We start from the raw sequence: 15,469 nt of genomic DNA, 5'->3' as shown, positions 1-15,469 counted from the left end.
AATTTGGAATCGACTGAGACTGAACGCTTTAAACCCTAAAAGGAATGATAACTCGTCTACTTTCAAAATACACACCTAGTTTTTCTTGTACAGCATAAATGAACATAAGAACGTTTATTTTTAATATCGCAAAAATATTCTGACATATTTTATCTTTTGTTTACAAAAGAACAATCTGTTCACGAACAAATAGAATTAATTATTGGGTCTTTTTATTTCATCCATTGTTAAACGGGAGATTACCCTAGAAAAATATGTACGAAAGAAGACATTTTACTTTCAGTATAAACAGTATATACATGCATCTATTGATATTTACTTACGTATATATATATATTTCATTGCACGTATATTTGTGCTTTTTCCAAATTATTATTGTTTCTTCATTTGCTATTTTACAAGTTCTCGAGAATACGTTGTTCAAAACATATTTCATTTCTTGAAAATACAAGAACGTAATTTTTTACTAAACAACAAATAAGAGAGTTTATGTAAGCTAGAAGACATAAAATAGACAAATATCATTTCAACGATTAGATGTAACGATAAAATGTAAAAATTTGATTCTAGCTGCGGACGCGAACATCAATCAGCAGCCTCGGGTGAATAATAACAACGTATTTACGAGTCAAGTCGATAGTGGCTCTCAAATCAATGGGAAAACCGGCTTTGCTGTACCAGCACCTCCACCTTTGGCAACAAGCGAGAAAGTACGTAGGTTTTCTGATGGAGAACATTTTCGGCAACCGAACGTCACTGTATGTGGGCACACGACTGTGCAAAAACAACTTCAGGAAGCGCAAACGCAAGCACAAGCGCAAGCACTGGCCGATATGATACTGAAGGTCGGTTTAGCTTCGTTTAACGAAATCCTTAAATTCATCAACGTTTAATTTACTTTACCTGATCTTATTTCTTCTTTATAGAATACCACAAAGATGGCTGTGAAAAGAACCACATCTGATCCTGGTCAAAGATTGCATCTTACGTATCAATCGTCAGTACAATCTACAACGAGTGGTCAACAACAACAGCAGCAGCAGCAACAACAACAACAGCAACAACAACAACAACAACAACAACAACAACAACAACAACAACAACAGCAACAACAACAGCAGCAACAGCAGCAACAACAGCAGCAGCAACAGCAGCAGCAACAACAACAACAGCAGCAACAACAGCAGCAACAGCCACAGCAGCAACAACTACAACAAAAACAACAACAATCAAAACAACAACAGCAACCAAACAGTCAATCTCAGACAACATCCGCCGTCACGGAATCCTTCACAATGGCAGGATACTCCGAAGATGGTGGTTACTTCAGCCCAAGTTTACAAGACGAAGTATTTCAGCAGGTTACAACTGTACCAGATAGTGTTCTTCCTCATGCTACTCAATTGGACTCCATTCAAGTAAGTACTCAAGACGCTTTCTGTAAATTATTATATTTTTATTTTTTTATTTCTTGTTTTTCCCTATTATTTCAATGTTGTCCACTATATTATTGCTTCAATTATGAGAACGTGGAAAAAGCGACTAACAAAATTGAACGTCAACGCTCCACTTCTCGCTCGTTGTACTTTTCGATTTGTAGTTTCATTGTAGGAAGATGAAGGAGAACGTGTTAGCGCAGACTTGGACAAGATTACAAAGAAAAATAAAGAGAAGCATATTTGTTCGTTCAGACAGCACGTTAAGATAAGATATTCCTTGCTCTTTGACGTTCATGAATAGCCTTACTCCGTCATTCTAAAAATTCTCCGCTGAAAATACTTTAGTTTCAATTACGTGACGATTGTAGATCGTCAACGCACGGGCGAATCGTAGACTAACATAAGGCAAAATGTAATAAGGGAAATTATCTAAGTAGTTGGTACTAAGTACGTTTTGCAACGTTTGAGAAGCGACCGTCTAACTTTACCTTCCATACCCTTTACATTTCTCCTTTTGCTTACCATCTGTTCCTGTCACCAAGCAGCCTCGTTAACCTTTGACTTTACGGACACCAGGGATTCTACGCTGATACCATGCTCTTTCCTCTTCTTTTTTGTCCTCTCTTTTTACGAACGACTACGAAGATTTAATCGAGATTCAAGGTAGACAGACACGTATCCATATAATTTATGTGTGCTCTCCATAAATAAACGTTAATCTTTCTACTTGTAAAATAAAAACCTATTTTTATCCTTTTTCGTACTTAACTACACAACAAACCAAATCAATAATATGTGTTATCAAAGATTTGTAAATTCTAAAAAAATGTGTAATTTGAGAGGAAGCTACGTTAAGAAATGTTAAAAAAATGACTCGACTCAAGGATGAAATTACGTTCAGTTTCAGACTGCGAACTTGTTGCAAGAACAGTCTAGCGAGCAATTGCAAGACATAACGCTTGAAGACAGATATTCGTCGCAACACACGGTCAATCCAGATCTCCAGGCTTTGGTAAACTCACCGCTCCCAGATTCTTTGGCAGAATTTAGTACTTACGGTGCACAATATACGGAAAGTCCACACACATTGCCAACGCAATCGCCACTACCGTCTCCGCTTACGAGACATGACAGCCCTAGTTTTACATATCCAACGCCACCGGCCAGTCAGGAAGGACTCCTCACTGGGAGTCTTCCTTTGTTGAGCCCTCAAGAAGATCCCGAATCGGTTCGTCAAGTTTCATCGCCTTTATCTGCGGCTTTTTACACGACAACGATGTCTTCGGCGGCGGCAGTGGAAGAGGCTTTGAGCGAAGTCTTGCCAGGCGAATCGGAAGCAGATGCAGGTCTTTACGGTTCTCCATCGCCAAATCCACATTCACCGCTCCCAAGTCCACTCTCGGCAACGCCAGCACCTTCTCCTCTTTCATCTTTGCCACCGTCCTCGGTGTCTTCTCCCGGACCCGTTACCTTTACTAACACCAGTTTTCCTGTTTCACCTCATCACGCTCTCCAAAGTCAAATGATGCCAAACTCGGAAGATCCGCTCTTATCGTCAACACCGAAGGATTTCACAACCGCTGGTCGTCGTAGATTCGAATTCCAATCGTACAAACTCGTCGCCAGTCAAAATCTCGTCGACTTTGGCTTAGGCAACGGTAGCCTCGCTAGTATAGTCGTCGACAATAACGGGGAGTTAAAACTCATTCAAACGGCAGGTTTGCCCAAGACGAACGTTCTCGTGCAAGCGGGTTCCCTTAGTCCAGCGCTTGCATTCAAGAAGGAAATTCGACTAGCTACACCAAAAGTCGAGCCTGTTACCGTAAATCTCGGCCTAAATGTACAAACGCAAAATCAGTTTAATGCAGGACAATTCAATCAGCAGCAAGTCGTCAATCCGGCCAAATTTCTCGTTCAAACTACTCACGCCGGAAAGAACAATAGTTTAAGACAGAATAAGGGCATGATAGGCAATCTTTCGATACCGATAGAGCAGATAAAGGAAGAATTGTTGGACGAGGATGTATTTCTTAGTCCTAGCAGCGTTTCCGTTGACAGCCCAATGCGACAATGCAAGAAAAGGCAACGAATGGATGGCCAATATACCAACAGCTCGTATTCATATCCATCGAAATTGAGGAAACTCTGCGATCGACATTGGGACAGTAGTTACACCCCACCGCCTATATTGGATCCTACTCGTCTTGGTTCGGGACTTTATGCGAGACTGCATCAATACGAAAAAGATTCGGATTTCAGTTCGGATGATTCTCAAGGAAACGAAGGTCCACCACCTAGAATCAACATAGGCACCAGATATCAACCCACTATTCCACCATTAGGTTCCGACGTAGACAGAGGGAAAGGAGGACCCGAAGAGGACCATCTTCTTTGGGATCCAGGCATAAATGATTTAGTCACTAACAACGAGTGTGAGTTACTATTTTATAAGACTTGGTCATAATTTCAATTCTTTCTTAACTTTACACTCTGTTTTCTATTTCAGTGGAAATGTATTTACATTTTGCCTGTTGTGCCGGCATACCAGGAGGTGGAAGAAATACGGAATATGCGCTTCATTTGTTACACATGTGTAAAGGAAATATTCATGTAAGTGAACAACAACACTTTAAAAATAAAATAATCATATAAGTTTCTTCATAAAGTTCACTGTTTACAAGTTTTTTCCTTCTTATTTCGAGAAAAATTCCATCTTTGTTCCAATGCGTGATATTAATATAATGTTTAATAATTTATGTTTAATAGGAAGCTATGCTAAAATTGATGAGACCAACGCCCACGTTACCTTCTGAACATCCGTTGCTTAGCCACGAATGCCATGAATCCGACCGTTGGACAGCACACGAGATGGATACGTTCTATCAAGGATTACTTAAATATAATAAGGATTTCTCATTAATTTCACGAGACTTAGGGACTAAGTCGGTTAAGCAATGCGTGCAATTCTACTATCTCTGGAAAAGACTTTGCTCCGATGATTATAAGCGGCTACGCGCTCACCACGGAAAGCCAAAAATCAAAATTGAAAATAAGGATTGTAATGATATGAGAGAGCTTCGCGACGCCATTTCATCTGTTACAGAAATGGACTTCAACGAAGAAAAATCGATCCTTCATCGTACTCTAGTAAGCTTATCCTAAAAACTAATTATTTTCCGTAGCGTTTCTGATCGAACGCGTTTATAATTTTACTTTTCGAATTACCACCTAATACCTTTTGCCGTGATGTTCAGTTACAGACAAACGAGAGAGAAAATTCAGCGACTTTCACTACCAGCGAAGGAGAATTAAGATTATTCGCCTATGACTGCCCCGATGTAAGTTTTCCCCTCTTCATACACACAAGTTATACATATTTATATTTTTATTTTTATTTATATATTTATATTTATATTTATATTTATATTTATATTTATATTTTTTGCTAATCTTATCGCTATCTATTTGCGAAATATTTTATCAAAGGAAAAAAATTACTGTTGGAATTATTTCAATTATACAACTATTTGTATATAACTACGACTTAATCGTACAACACTACGACGATTAAATCGTGATTATAAAATCAAATTTTCGTGTTAATAGAAAAAACAGAAAAGTATAATATACTGAGCACGAAAGTCACATTTAGAAATTTTTCAAAAAAGGCAACTCGATATAAACGGCTCACAATTCTAAATGCTTGCTTGTTTAATTGTGCTCAGCATGCTATATCTACCAAAGACGATCGATTCGTTTTTTATCCAGAGTGTGCGTTTGCCGTTGAAAACATTACACGCGTACTGCGTGTATTTACGCGTGTACGTTTTTATAAGTGTCGCATGTGATTTGTTGTTGATCTGTCCATTTCTTACGCTTTCTTTTTAAACGTTTCAAAAAAGATATACCGTGCGTGTTCTGCGCTGACTTTTGTGTTTCTCATCTGTCGTCGTCGTCGTCGTCGTCGTCGTCGTCGTCGTCGTCGTCGTTGTCGTTTGTTTGTGTTGTTTATTTTGGCTTTGTGTTTTCTTTGTGTTGTCAGAGCTTTAGCGGAAGTGTAACAGTAACGATGGCCGAGACCACCCAAACCGCCCAAACCGGCAAAACCGGCCAAGCTACAGTCAACACCAACTCACAAACTCACACTAGTTCTGAGCAACAACTACCCGTGCCTACCCCACTTCACTACCCCTGCAAGATTTGCGGGAAGTAAGTCTCCAATTTCTAATCTAAATTATCCATTTCCAATAATCGAAGGAAAAAGTTTTTTAACTATACTGCGAGCGGCAAGTATCGATTTTACGCATATGCAACACAATACTCAAAAACTTTTAAAAAGCAAAACGAAGGAAAAGCTTCCTGTGATCATTTCGGAAAGTAACTACCAACAAAACTCCCTATTTTAATGTAATTTTTTTCGCACACAATTGAAAAGCAAAATCAAGCGAAGAGGAATGTTACCACCTCGTTCCTATTTGTACACACAAGTCATACATACCCCTTTCGTGCTGTTACGATGAAAAAAAAAAGAAAGAAAATAACGAACGAATAATACATCAAAAAGCATATTTCTGTTGCATTAAACAATCCTTTGTATTAGCAAACTCATGCTACGTTAATGTTGTTCTATTAACGATTGACATTTAGTATTATTACCTTTGATCTTTATTTTAAAGCGCACATTGATATGCAAACTTCATTTTCTTTGCATTATATCACATTTATTTGCTCTTTCATTACTTTCAAATATTTACACTATGCTACTTTTAAAAAAAAAATTGCGCAACTTATCTATCAAATACGACGAATATGTTATCTTACACATATTTCTGTGCTGCAAGTACTTTAAAAAGCATGACATATGTTATATTACGGATAATTGAACGAACACTCAATGTTTTTTCTTTTGTATAAAATAATAAATTGATTTATTTTTGTTTCCCATTAACCAATGATAGAAAGTAATCTTAAGCTCAATGGATACGACTTTTTTTCTTGCAGAGTTTTCAACAAAGTGAAAAGCAGAAGCGCACACATGAAGTCACACAGGTCAATACCATCCCCCGATTCTACGGGTCAGGAGTCTAAACGTCCGATGCAACAATCAAAGCTGCAACAATTGCAGCAACCGAATCAACAAGTAAGGCAGCAGCAGCAGCAGCAGCAACAGCAAGAGCAACAAAAACAGCAACAATCAAACGGTGTATCCCCGCAAACTCAAGAATACTTGCAACAACAGCAGGTATCCTTGATGAACAACGACACCGGTGTTCAAAGTGCAGCGCATATATGGCATAACCCAACAAGACTTAGGCCACCATAGGGGGAGACCATCATAATTCAACTTAAGTTACCTTAACGAAGGCTGTTTCTAACGGTAGGAATTTTGATTACGATCGCGCGATAACATAAGCAGGTTCTTGTTTATCCGTACGCGATAATACGATTATCTCTTCCTACCTCAGTGAAGTGGTGAAAAAAGAAAAATAAAAAACGTCGTCCGCTCCAAGAAGATATAATCGCGTCCGAAGAAATGTAATACACACACACACACTCACATTACTTCCAAAACTATTTACTTCCGAAATAAAAATACTCCTCATCTGCGATCACGAAAGTTGCCGATTGGAAGCCGAAGAATACAAAGAATCGAGGACTACTGCAAAATAATCTAGGACTTTTTGCAAGAAGTAAGCGTTTTTAGTTGGACTGTAATTACAAACTCATCGGATAGGTATCAGGCATATGCCCGTATCAGTAGACGAACGATGAATGACTTTCTTTTCATCAAACGATCCGACAAACATCGTACGCTTCAGCTTGCTGCGTTGGCTAAGCAAATGATAACTATAGGACAGCTCTTCTCGAGACATGCAATCAAAAACTTCAAGCCTTTGTTTTTGATAAAGAGATAGAATATTCGATATTTCTACGTTTTTTTCTTTTTAATAGAAAAAATGATAATGAAACGATGAAAGTTAGGGTGCACGCTTATCGTCGGTGATGAGATAATGCTAAAGAATTTCACCTCGATCGATGAATATGGCCTAAGAAATAAAAAAAAATAAACAAATAGAAAAGTGAACAAGCAAACGTATTATAAAGTACTCGGTCAATAGGCAAGTGATGAAATATCGATTTCAAACGAGAAGCGTGAACAAAATAGCAAATAAAAAACTAACTCTTTGCAGTCACGACCGGAATATTTGATATACGTATATACGAGGATCGCGGTTTCAAAGACTAATGTGTACCTATTTATTATGCACGTGAAATGTTCCCAAATTGTGCCACAAGAAATTGCTCTTATTTATTGCCACTTTATCATTCTTTTGAGTGACCTCCTAGTAACGTTTATAGTTTATCATATTTCAATTTTCTTCCATTCTTCTCGAGGGTCAAATTACGAACATAAATTTAAATTTTATATTAAAACATACACAATTATTAGGATATTCAAAAAATCAATTTGAAACAAATGTCATTTAATTATTATACGTAGATTTGTGAATTTTTCATTAGCCAATTTATTCGTTAGCCATTTTAAAATTCTTACAAGAGTTAAAAATAAATGATTCGAAAATTGATCCTACTGTGGAAGAAACGATTGCTTCTTGTATGTTCTCTAACTTGTTGTATTTAATTATTTTATTATTAATATATATGAAAAGATATCGATAAGTAGTATTTACCGTACGCACATAAGATCGTTGAGAGACTCCCTAATTTCCTTATCTTTGTTATACAAAGCATACGATATTAAATCGTATAAATTTTAATATATAAATATATAAATATGTATAAACGATCGATGTAATTAAAAATAATTTATAGTCATGACGAAGTAGTTCTTTAAGAAGAACATTGTTCAAGTTTCACTCGGAGATGTCACTCGGTCTCCGAAACTGAGTGTAATATAACGAGTACACAAGCGTCAATGCATAAATATTATACATATTTACATTCAGTCCTGGCGCGCGCGCAGAGGATGTAGAAGTTTTATTAAAAATATAACTAAAATATTGATTATTAAATTGCTATCTGTACATAATATGTGTATATGTCTGTACATATATACATCAGTGTCTGTATGTACAAGTAAATAAAATTTATGCATATTAAGTAGAATAGGTTTTAGGTTGTTTTAGGAAGATTCTCTAGAGATTCTATGAGCTAAGTACACTATATACACTTTACTTGATTTTCTACTTTACTAGAGATTACGTGGCGAGACTCTTGCAAAAACAATGACGGGCCGCACGATTTTAAAATTAATCAGGAATGATGCTTTCTTTCTTTTTTAGATGGACACGACGTAACGATGTTCCTATATGTAAGGTGCCTTAATACAAAACTATTTTATTTTTCTCTTACATTATAGCTTTTTATCCGTGCACGTGATATTCCTCTTATTTTTTTAAATATAAGACATGCTTCCCATTAGTTCTCACACGATGCATTGCGTTGCGTTGCGTTGCGTTGCGTTGCGTTGCATTGAATTTTTTTATTTACTGAAACACGATATATTTACTTACGTTCTTTTCATATCACTCAGATTCTAATCTTTATTTTTTCTCTATTTATATATGTATGATATATATAGGAACATCCTTTCTAAGAATTGCATATAATATACGTTTGAGAAAGAAAAAATGCATTGCGAATCAAAGCAATACCGGAAGGCGTTCTAAGGTTTTATAAGTGTTAAAATATATATATATATCAAGTTTCATTTAGTGAAACTCTAAATTGTTATTCAAGAGAGTTGCCACCGAGATCGTAGACGCTATAATTCTACCTTTAAAATATTGTTACTGTTAACACTATTCTTCTTATCAACTTTTACCATTAAATAAATCACCATATACATTTCAACCTTTCTAAACTTTTCTTAAAGTAATTGCAAAGTGACTGAGGACGCTTTTAAAAAATCTGCCAAGTCTCGATAACTTTTAACAAAGGCTATTAATCTTCTACTTGCTTCCGTAAGATATATATAGAATTTATGGTTATTTGGTGAAATTTCGGCGCCAAAAGGGAAGAAAATATTTCTCTTCGGGCATTAAATGTTTTAAATGTGATGAAGCAAAAATTTTCAATAATTACTGTCAGCGTATAATTTTGATTTCCAATTATCTCTTTTCGATTTATAAAGACGATAGACAAATTAGACATTAAACCTTTTTCTCGGCTATGATATCTATATTATTTATATAATATATATTTATTTAATTATTTATTTATTTATTTATTCATTTATTTATTTATATATTTAACTGCCTACGTATGTATTTATTTGTTTATTTATTTTCAAATACCGTAATTATCCTTTGGAGTACGACCAACGGCATTACTTTAATTTCCTTTAAGAGATACGATATATTATTCTTTATTCGATATAAGATTCTTTTCATTGCTTGTTAATTTACAAAGCTACAAAGACATTGTCGATCCGACATTTTGTGTGTCATTCCAGTTAGATTCACACATGATTAATATCACGATGCTACGAATACTTTTAATGCCCAATGGAAACACTCCTTTTGTGATTGTAAAGCATTCTTGCTTTTGTTACGCCTAGATAATAGCCTCCAGCACGAGTGACAGAACGTAGAACTAGAAATCTATATCTTATATATAAGGTTCTAGAATTTCGAATCTTAAAATTAGTTTATTTAAGAATAAAATTGTTATGTATTTTGACCATGGGCTCGGAGCATAGGTCGAAGGTAACAAAATTAGCAGACATATCATTTAAGACAATACAATTGTTACAGAAACTAAGTTTCTACTAATATAATTATTATTATACGTAATGTAACTCTTAAACAAATTTAGAGATTCAGATGCAAAGACGTAGATTGTGGTAAACGGAACGAAGTAATCCAATTTTTTGACTCTACAAATCCAGAAATTATCTACATCAAATTATTCAACAAGAAAAAATATCATTTTGATTATTTTCACACTGATATTCAGAATATTCACTTATTACTTCTTCGTCGTTTAAATTACGTCATTCGTTTAAATAACAGATAACAAATATATCATTTGACTTGATACCTATGATCATACAAAATTCATTCAAAATAACGACATCTGATTCTCTATCTACATGCAAATACTTATAATAATCTGGATTTGGAGTAGTAAGGCTATAAAACGTATAGAGTTGCTGGAGGCTTCTTACTCAAACACAATTGAGAGAAGGCATGACAAACGAAGCAATGAAATAGTAACGAAGATATGCATGAATTGTACAAACGAGTCCCTCCACGTCACAGAAAAAATGATGTATGTGATGTATATAAATGGTATGTGGTAAATGATATTTCATTATTTGTACATAGACGAACCCCGTGCCATTAATTAATGAGTTGTAGTGATATTTTACTGCTATACCCCTATCGCGGAAACACTGGGTTAAATGAATCTAGATCATACATTAAAGACATTAAAGAACATGCTTATTTATTCAGGATAATTTGTAATACAATACTAATTGAAAGAAAAACAACACGAATTAAGTTTTTTTAGCATCAAACGAATATTCATAGAAAAATATTCCATCATCCGTTTATCGAATCATGTTTCTTCGCTTCATTTACCTAACATATTTGTCCTGACGAATTACACATCTTGGATTGAATTATTATTTATTTTTCTAATTTTATGCACGTACAGCAAAAACTATGACACAAACAATAATTCATATGGCATAAGATCTCAATAACTATTAACTAACATTAACCATTGTGAAATTTCTAATGTCTTTTACGCGGTATATTGGTACAACTCGTCGAAGAAAGTGTAGCATGGTTATACACTCGAGAAATGTGCACACGAATACCACACTGAGGAGATCAAAAGTTTACTAGATGATCATTAACGTTTACGGAAAATTACTCTTAACGAGTGATAACTTACTATAAATTATCGATATTGTAATCTATTTGCCCTCTTACCTATTATCAACTTTAATGTCTATCTCTATACACCAGCATGGTTCTTTATACTCTTCTATTTGATGTTATAGTATTCTCTATCAACTTTTACTACAAAATTTATTGTTAATGATGTTTTTAACGTACAAGGACGTGGTCAGCTGTAGGTCGTCCTATGATCATTCTCACTAACGATCTTATTTAGGGCGACAGCCGACTTCCAATAATAAAAGATAGGAAAATTAAAAAAAAAAAGAAAAAAAGAAGAACAAGATGAATAAATTAGTCTTACAATGGGAATAAATCGAAATAATTTGACCTGTTTTGTCAAATATTCTATATGCGAGATAAAGGGAGCTTGACGTTCGCGTGAAAAAATATGAAAAGAACGAAAAATAAAATAAAAAAGAAGAGGCTAATGTTCGTTGTGTTATACGAGTTATCGCAATAAATTCCGAAAATAGATAACTTATAGGACAGAGAGACTCGTTCGTATTTAGCAATATTGGCACGGCGCGATTTTCATTATCGTCGTTTTTCCACTTCTCTGCTCATACGGTTGCTATTAATAAGTACCTAATATTATATACGTTTAGATTCTTCACCTTGTTAGACTTTTAAGCGTAATATGATATATTTATTATTATCTATATCCATATACAATTTATGTACGCGTGCCGATGAACATAGCGGCTCTATTACTGAAATATTTATATATGTATATATAAAAATTGCTCGAAGGTTGACGCGACAAGCAATATGGACAATATAGTATGTATATTTATTATATGCGTTAAAGAAACTTGGACCGACTACAGCTGGCCAAGTGTGAAAGGAAGAAAGAGAAAGATAGGTAGAACAAACCAAATTAAAAAGAGAGAGAGAGAGAGAGATCTGCTTTAAGTTTTAACTATGAAACTCTTATAATGCAAGATACACCCGATCGACTTTTAAACAGAAACATTCGAAGTTTCTAATATTTTTTACTTTGACATCAAGATATTTTGTCCACGTGAATAATTAGATATATAAAAAAAACATGAATTATTTGATAAAAATAGTGACAATCAATTTTATTTATTTCAATCATAGCATTGATATATTATTTTTTAACATTAGTCGAATATATTACATTTTTTGGATCAATTCGAATGTTTTAATTTTGTATAGAAAACGGGGACTCTCGTCATACTTAAGCACAGTTTAGTCAATTTTAAGCGTGACGTGATACCGATTTTTACAATTAAACGAAAGTAAGGCCTAATCGAACATGAAGTCTATCGAAAGATTCTTCGGTTAAAGAAATAACGATAAAAAAAGAAACAAGAAACAAGAAAAAAGAAAAAAGAACAATGACATTGTAAGATCCTTTGCTCTCATAAAAGAAGCCAAGACAAATTCTTCTTTCCTTTCAAAGTGAAGCTCAGCAACGAGAGCGTACGTAACGCAGTTTCTTTCACGAATAGAAACAAAGAAAGAGAGAACGAGAGAAAAAGAAAAAGAAAAAGAAAAAGAAAAAGACAAGAGATTGTTTAAATGTAAAATGTTTTCCGCTTGCAAAATCTTTTCTACATTAGCTTCAGAAAACGATTCTCTCGATTTCCTTTTGTTGAAAAAAACGCAGAGAGAATAAAAGAAGAAAAAAGAGACGAAAGAAAATTTTGATATACCGACTACTGATCAAACACGCAACAGTTTAAGCAGGGCAACGAGCGGCTGCGCATCAGTATTATATAGCAAGCGATACTTATACACGTAATAAAATTAAACGATTATGTATAAATTATATTACATATACATATATACCGTTTTATTTAATATATGGATATAATAAAAACATGGACAGTCGTCAAAGTGAAGAAAGATAAACGATATATATACATACATATGGAGAAGCATATAAGCACGTATACACAAGGATGTATATACATACACATGTGCATATGCATATTTATGTATATTTACAAGAAGATAAAGAGACTCATTAAATCTTCGATGTTGTTCGTTAATTAAGCTATGATGAATACAAGAAAGAGACTGATGGATTTTTCGGTAGATTCTAAGAGTCTCAAATGAAGAAGCTCTTCATAAAAAGGAAATAAGCCGTTTGAAGCACAAGAAAATGAATATCGTGGAAGAAAAAAGAGTATTAAATACTAAAGAGGAAAGACATGCGAAAGAGAAGACATCGAGAGATTACCGAAACTTCGTTGGTCTCGCGAGCACGATTATTAAATGTATCATTAAATACTATACAAAAAAAAAGGAGCGAAAGGAAGAGAGAGGGAGGGTGAGAGAGAGAGAGAGAGAGAAAGAGAAAAAAAGAACGATCAAACAAATCGTGTATGAATGTGAAGGTATGAAAGTTAAAAAAATAGAGATAGAAAAAAAGATTTTAATATTCAGATGTGATGAATGATTTAACCGTCGTTTTCAAAGTAAATATATAAGATTAATGCTGAGTATATGAAAAGTGATTATAATATATATATATATATATATATATATATATATATACACGACATTGCATACTAAGTATATGTATGTTTGTGACGATATGTCCAAATATACATATATATATATATATATATATGTATATATATATATATATACGACTATTTTCTTCTATGAATATTACGAGTGACTGGTGTGTTTTATTGTCATTATACTTCTAAAGACGCTCGGCACAATGCAAGAGCGGACAGCTAATTGATCTCATTGTCGGAATAGAATTGGATTACAATTGGTGAACTCTTAATAAATCGTCTCACGAACGAATCAAGATCGGCCAACTTCGCACACATTGATTCGTTTTATAAGACTACGTTAGTTCTTTCCTAGTAACATAAAATAAATAAATAAAATATATTTAGTTTGACGTAATGGTCGAGCGTCCTCTCGCGAAAAATCTCAACACTGAGCTATACAAAAAAGATAGAATAACAAAAAAAAAAGATATATGATGTGTAAGCCAAGTGCCTTGTGTTCTGGAAACTAATCGTTGACTTTTAACTATGATATTAGAGAGATTGAGAGAATCGAGAAGAAAAGTAGGAGAGAGATAATCGAAGAGATTTAGAAAAACGATACGTGGGAATTAAAAAAAAAGAGATGTTAAAAACTTAATAGAAATCAGATAAAAATTGAAAAAAGATTTTCAGTGAAAAGGTAAAAATTATCATATGCGGTTACGTTTCAGATTCGACGAAGCAATACGGAATCACTATTCTAGTTATTTCATCGAATACAATATACGTACATATAATAAAGATTTTGGGCACGTAGAACAAAAGTACAAAATACTAATTTTTCTAACAATCAATGATACACCAGTTGAATGCGTATCGTGAATCATGTTGATTACGATCTAAAATTGTCATGTTGCACCTTTCTAGTTTCTTCATATATAGGTCTTACTTTAGATGCGGCCATTCTTATATTTCGCGCTTTTTAAACAATTATAAACGTTCTCGTTGCTTTGCAGATCTTTTACAACGACAACAATGTGCCAAAATGCGTTGATACAGTGACAACGCGTGTACCTGTCTCTCTGTGAAATTTATCTACATATAAGAATAACTCGTTCGATCGAAAAAAAAAGAAAAAAAAAAGAAAAAAAGAAGATTTCTCCTCTTCCTTCTTCAACTTCCACTGCCTCGTTCAAAGAAAGAAAAGAAAAAATATAAAAAGAGAAAAAAGCTAAAAATAAAACTTAACACAACGTCGTAATACTGTTAACGTAAATCTGTTTTGTTGAAAAGAATTCCGTTTCTTCGTCGTCTCTGTGACGTGCCTTTATTAAAAGGCAAAGAAAAGACAATTTTTACGCAGTCTCCCCCGTATTGCATTAGAAAGAAGAAAAAAAATGAAGATATAAGAAGGCTAGAGAATTTGATGCTGGAGATAAGAAAAATAATGATTACTCTACTCATTACTATTATTAGAAATATTCCTTCCACACAGCACTTTAGATTCCACTCATAGTACAGGGTCTTTTTCATTTCAATGAGAAAAATAATTTTGATGTTTATAAAAGAAGAAAAGAATATGAAAGATAAGAAGAAAGAAAAAATTGTCAGATAAAAA

The 15,469-nt window shown here is 34.1% G+C and overlaps 1 protein-coding gene across 1 annotated transcript in view; it reads left to right on the top strand.

The window, feature by feature from the left end:
- LOC122515794 overlaps nt 1–12,217 on the top strand; it is a 164,562-nt gene extending 152,345 nt beyond the window's left edge. Inside the window, exons 12-20 of the mRNA XM_043633252.1 lie at nt 571–845; nt 927–1,113; nt 1,273–1,418; nt 2,341–3,871; nt 3,946–4,049; nt 4,206–4,586; nt 4,694–4,777; nt 5,482–5,648; nt 6,441–12,217. Of these exons, the coding sequence (XP_043489187.1) occupies nt 571–845; nt 927–1,113; nt 1,273–1,418; nt 2,341–3,871; nt 3,946–4,049; nt 4,206–4,586; nt 4,694–4,777; nt 5,482–5,648; nt 6,441–6,762 (3,197 nt within the window). The 3' untranslated portion in view covers nt 6,763–12,217. The remainder of the gene's footprint in view (nt 1–570; nt 846–926; nt 1,114–1,272; nt 1,419–2,340; nt 3,872–3,945; nt 4,050–4,205; nt 4,587–4,693; nt 4,778–5,481; nt 5,649–6,440) is intronic.
- Nucleotides 12,218–15,469: the final 3,252 nt, after the last annotated feature.

This window comes from Polistes fuscatus, unplaced genomic scaffold (genome assembly GCF_010416935.1).
Source record: "Polistes fuscatus isolate 324 unplaced genomic scaffold, CU_Pfus_HIC Scaffold1, whole genome shotgun sequence".
Taxonomy (NCBI): Eukaryota; Metazoa; Arthropoda; class Insecta; order Hymenoptera; family Vespidae; genus Polistes; species Polistes fuscatus.
Note: the sequence above shows the minus strand (reverse complement) of the source record. Positions and strands in the feature narration are given on the sequence as shown.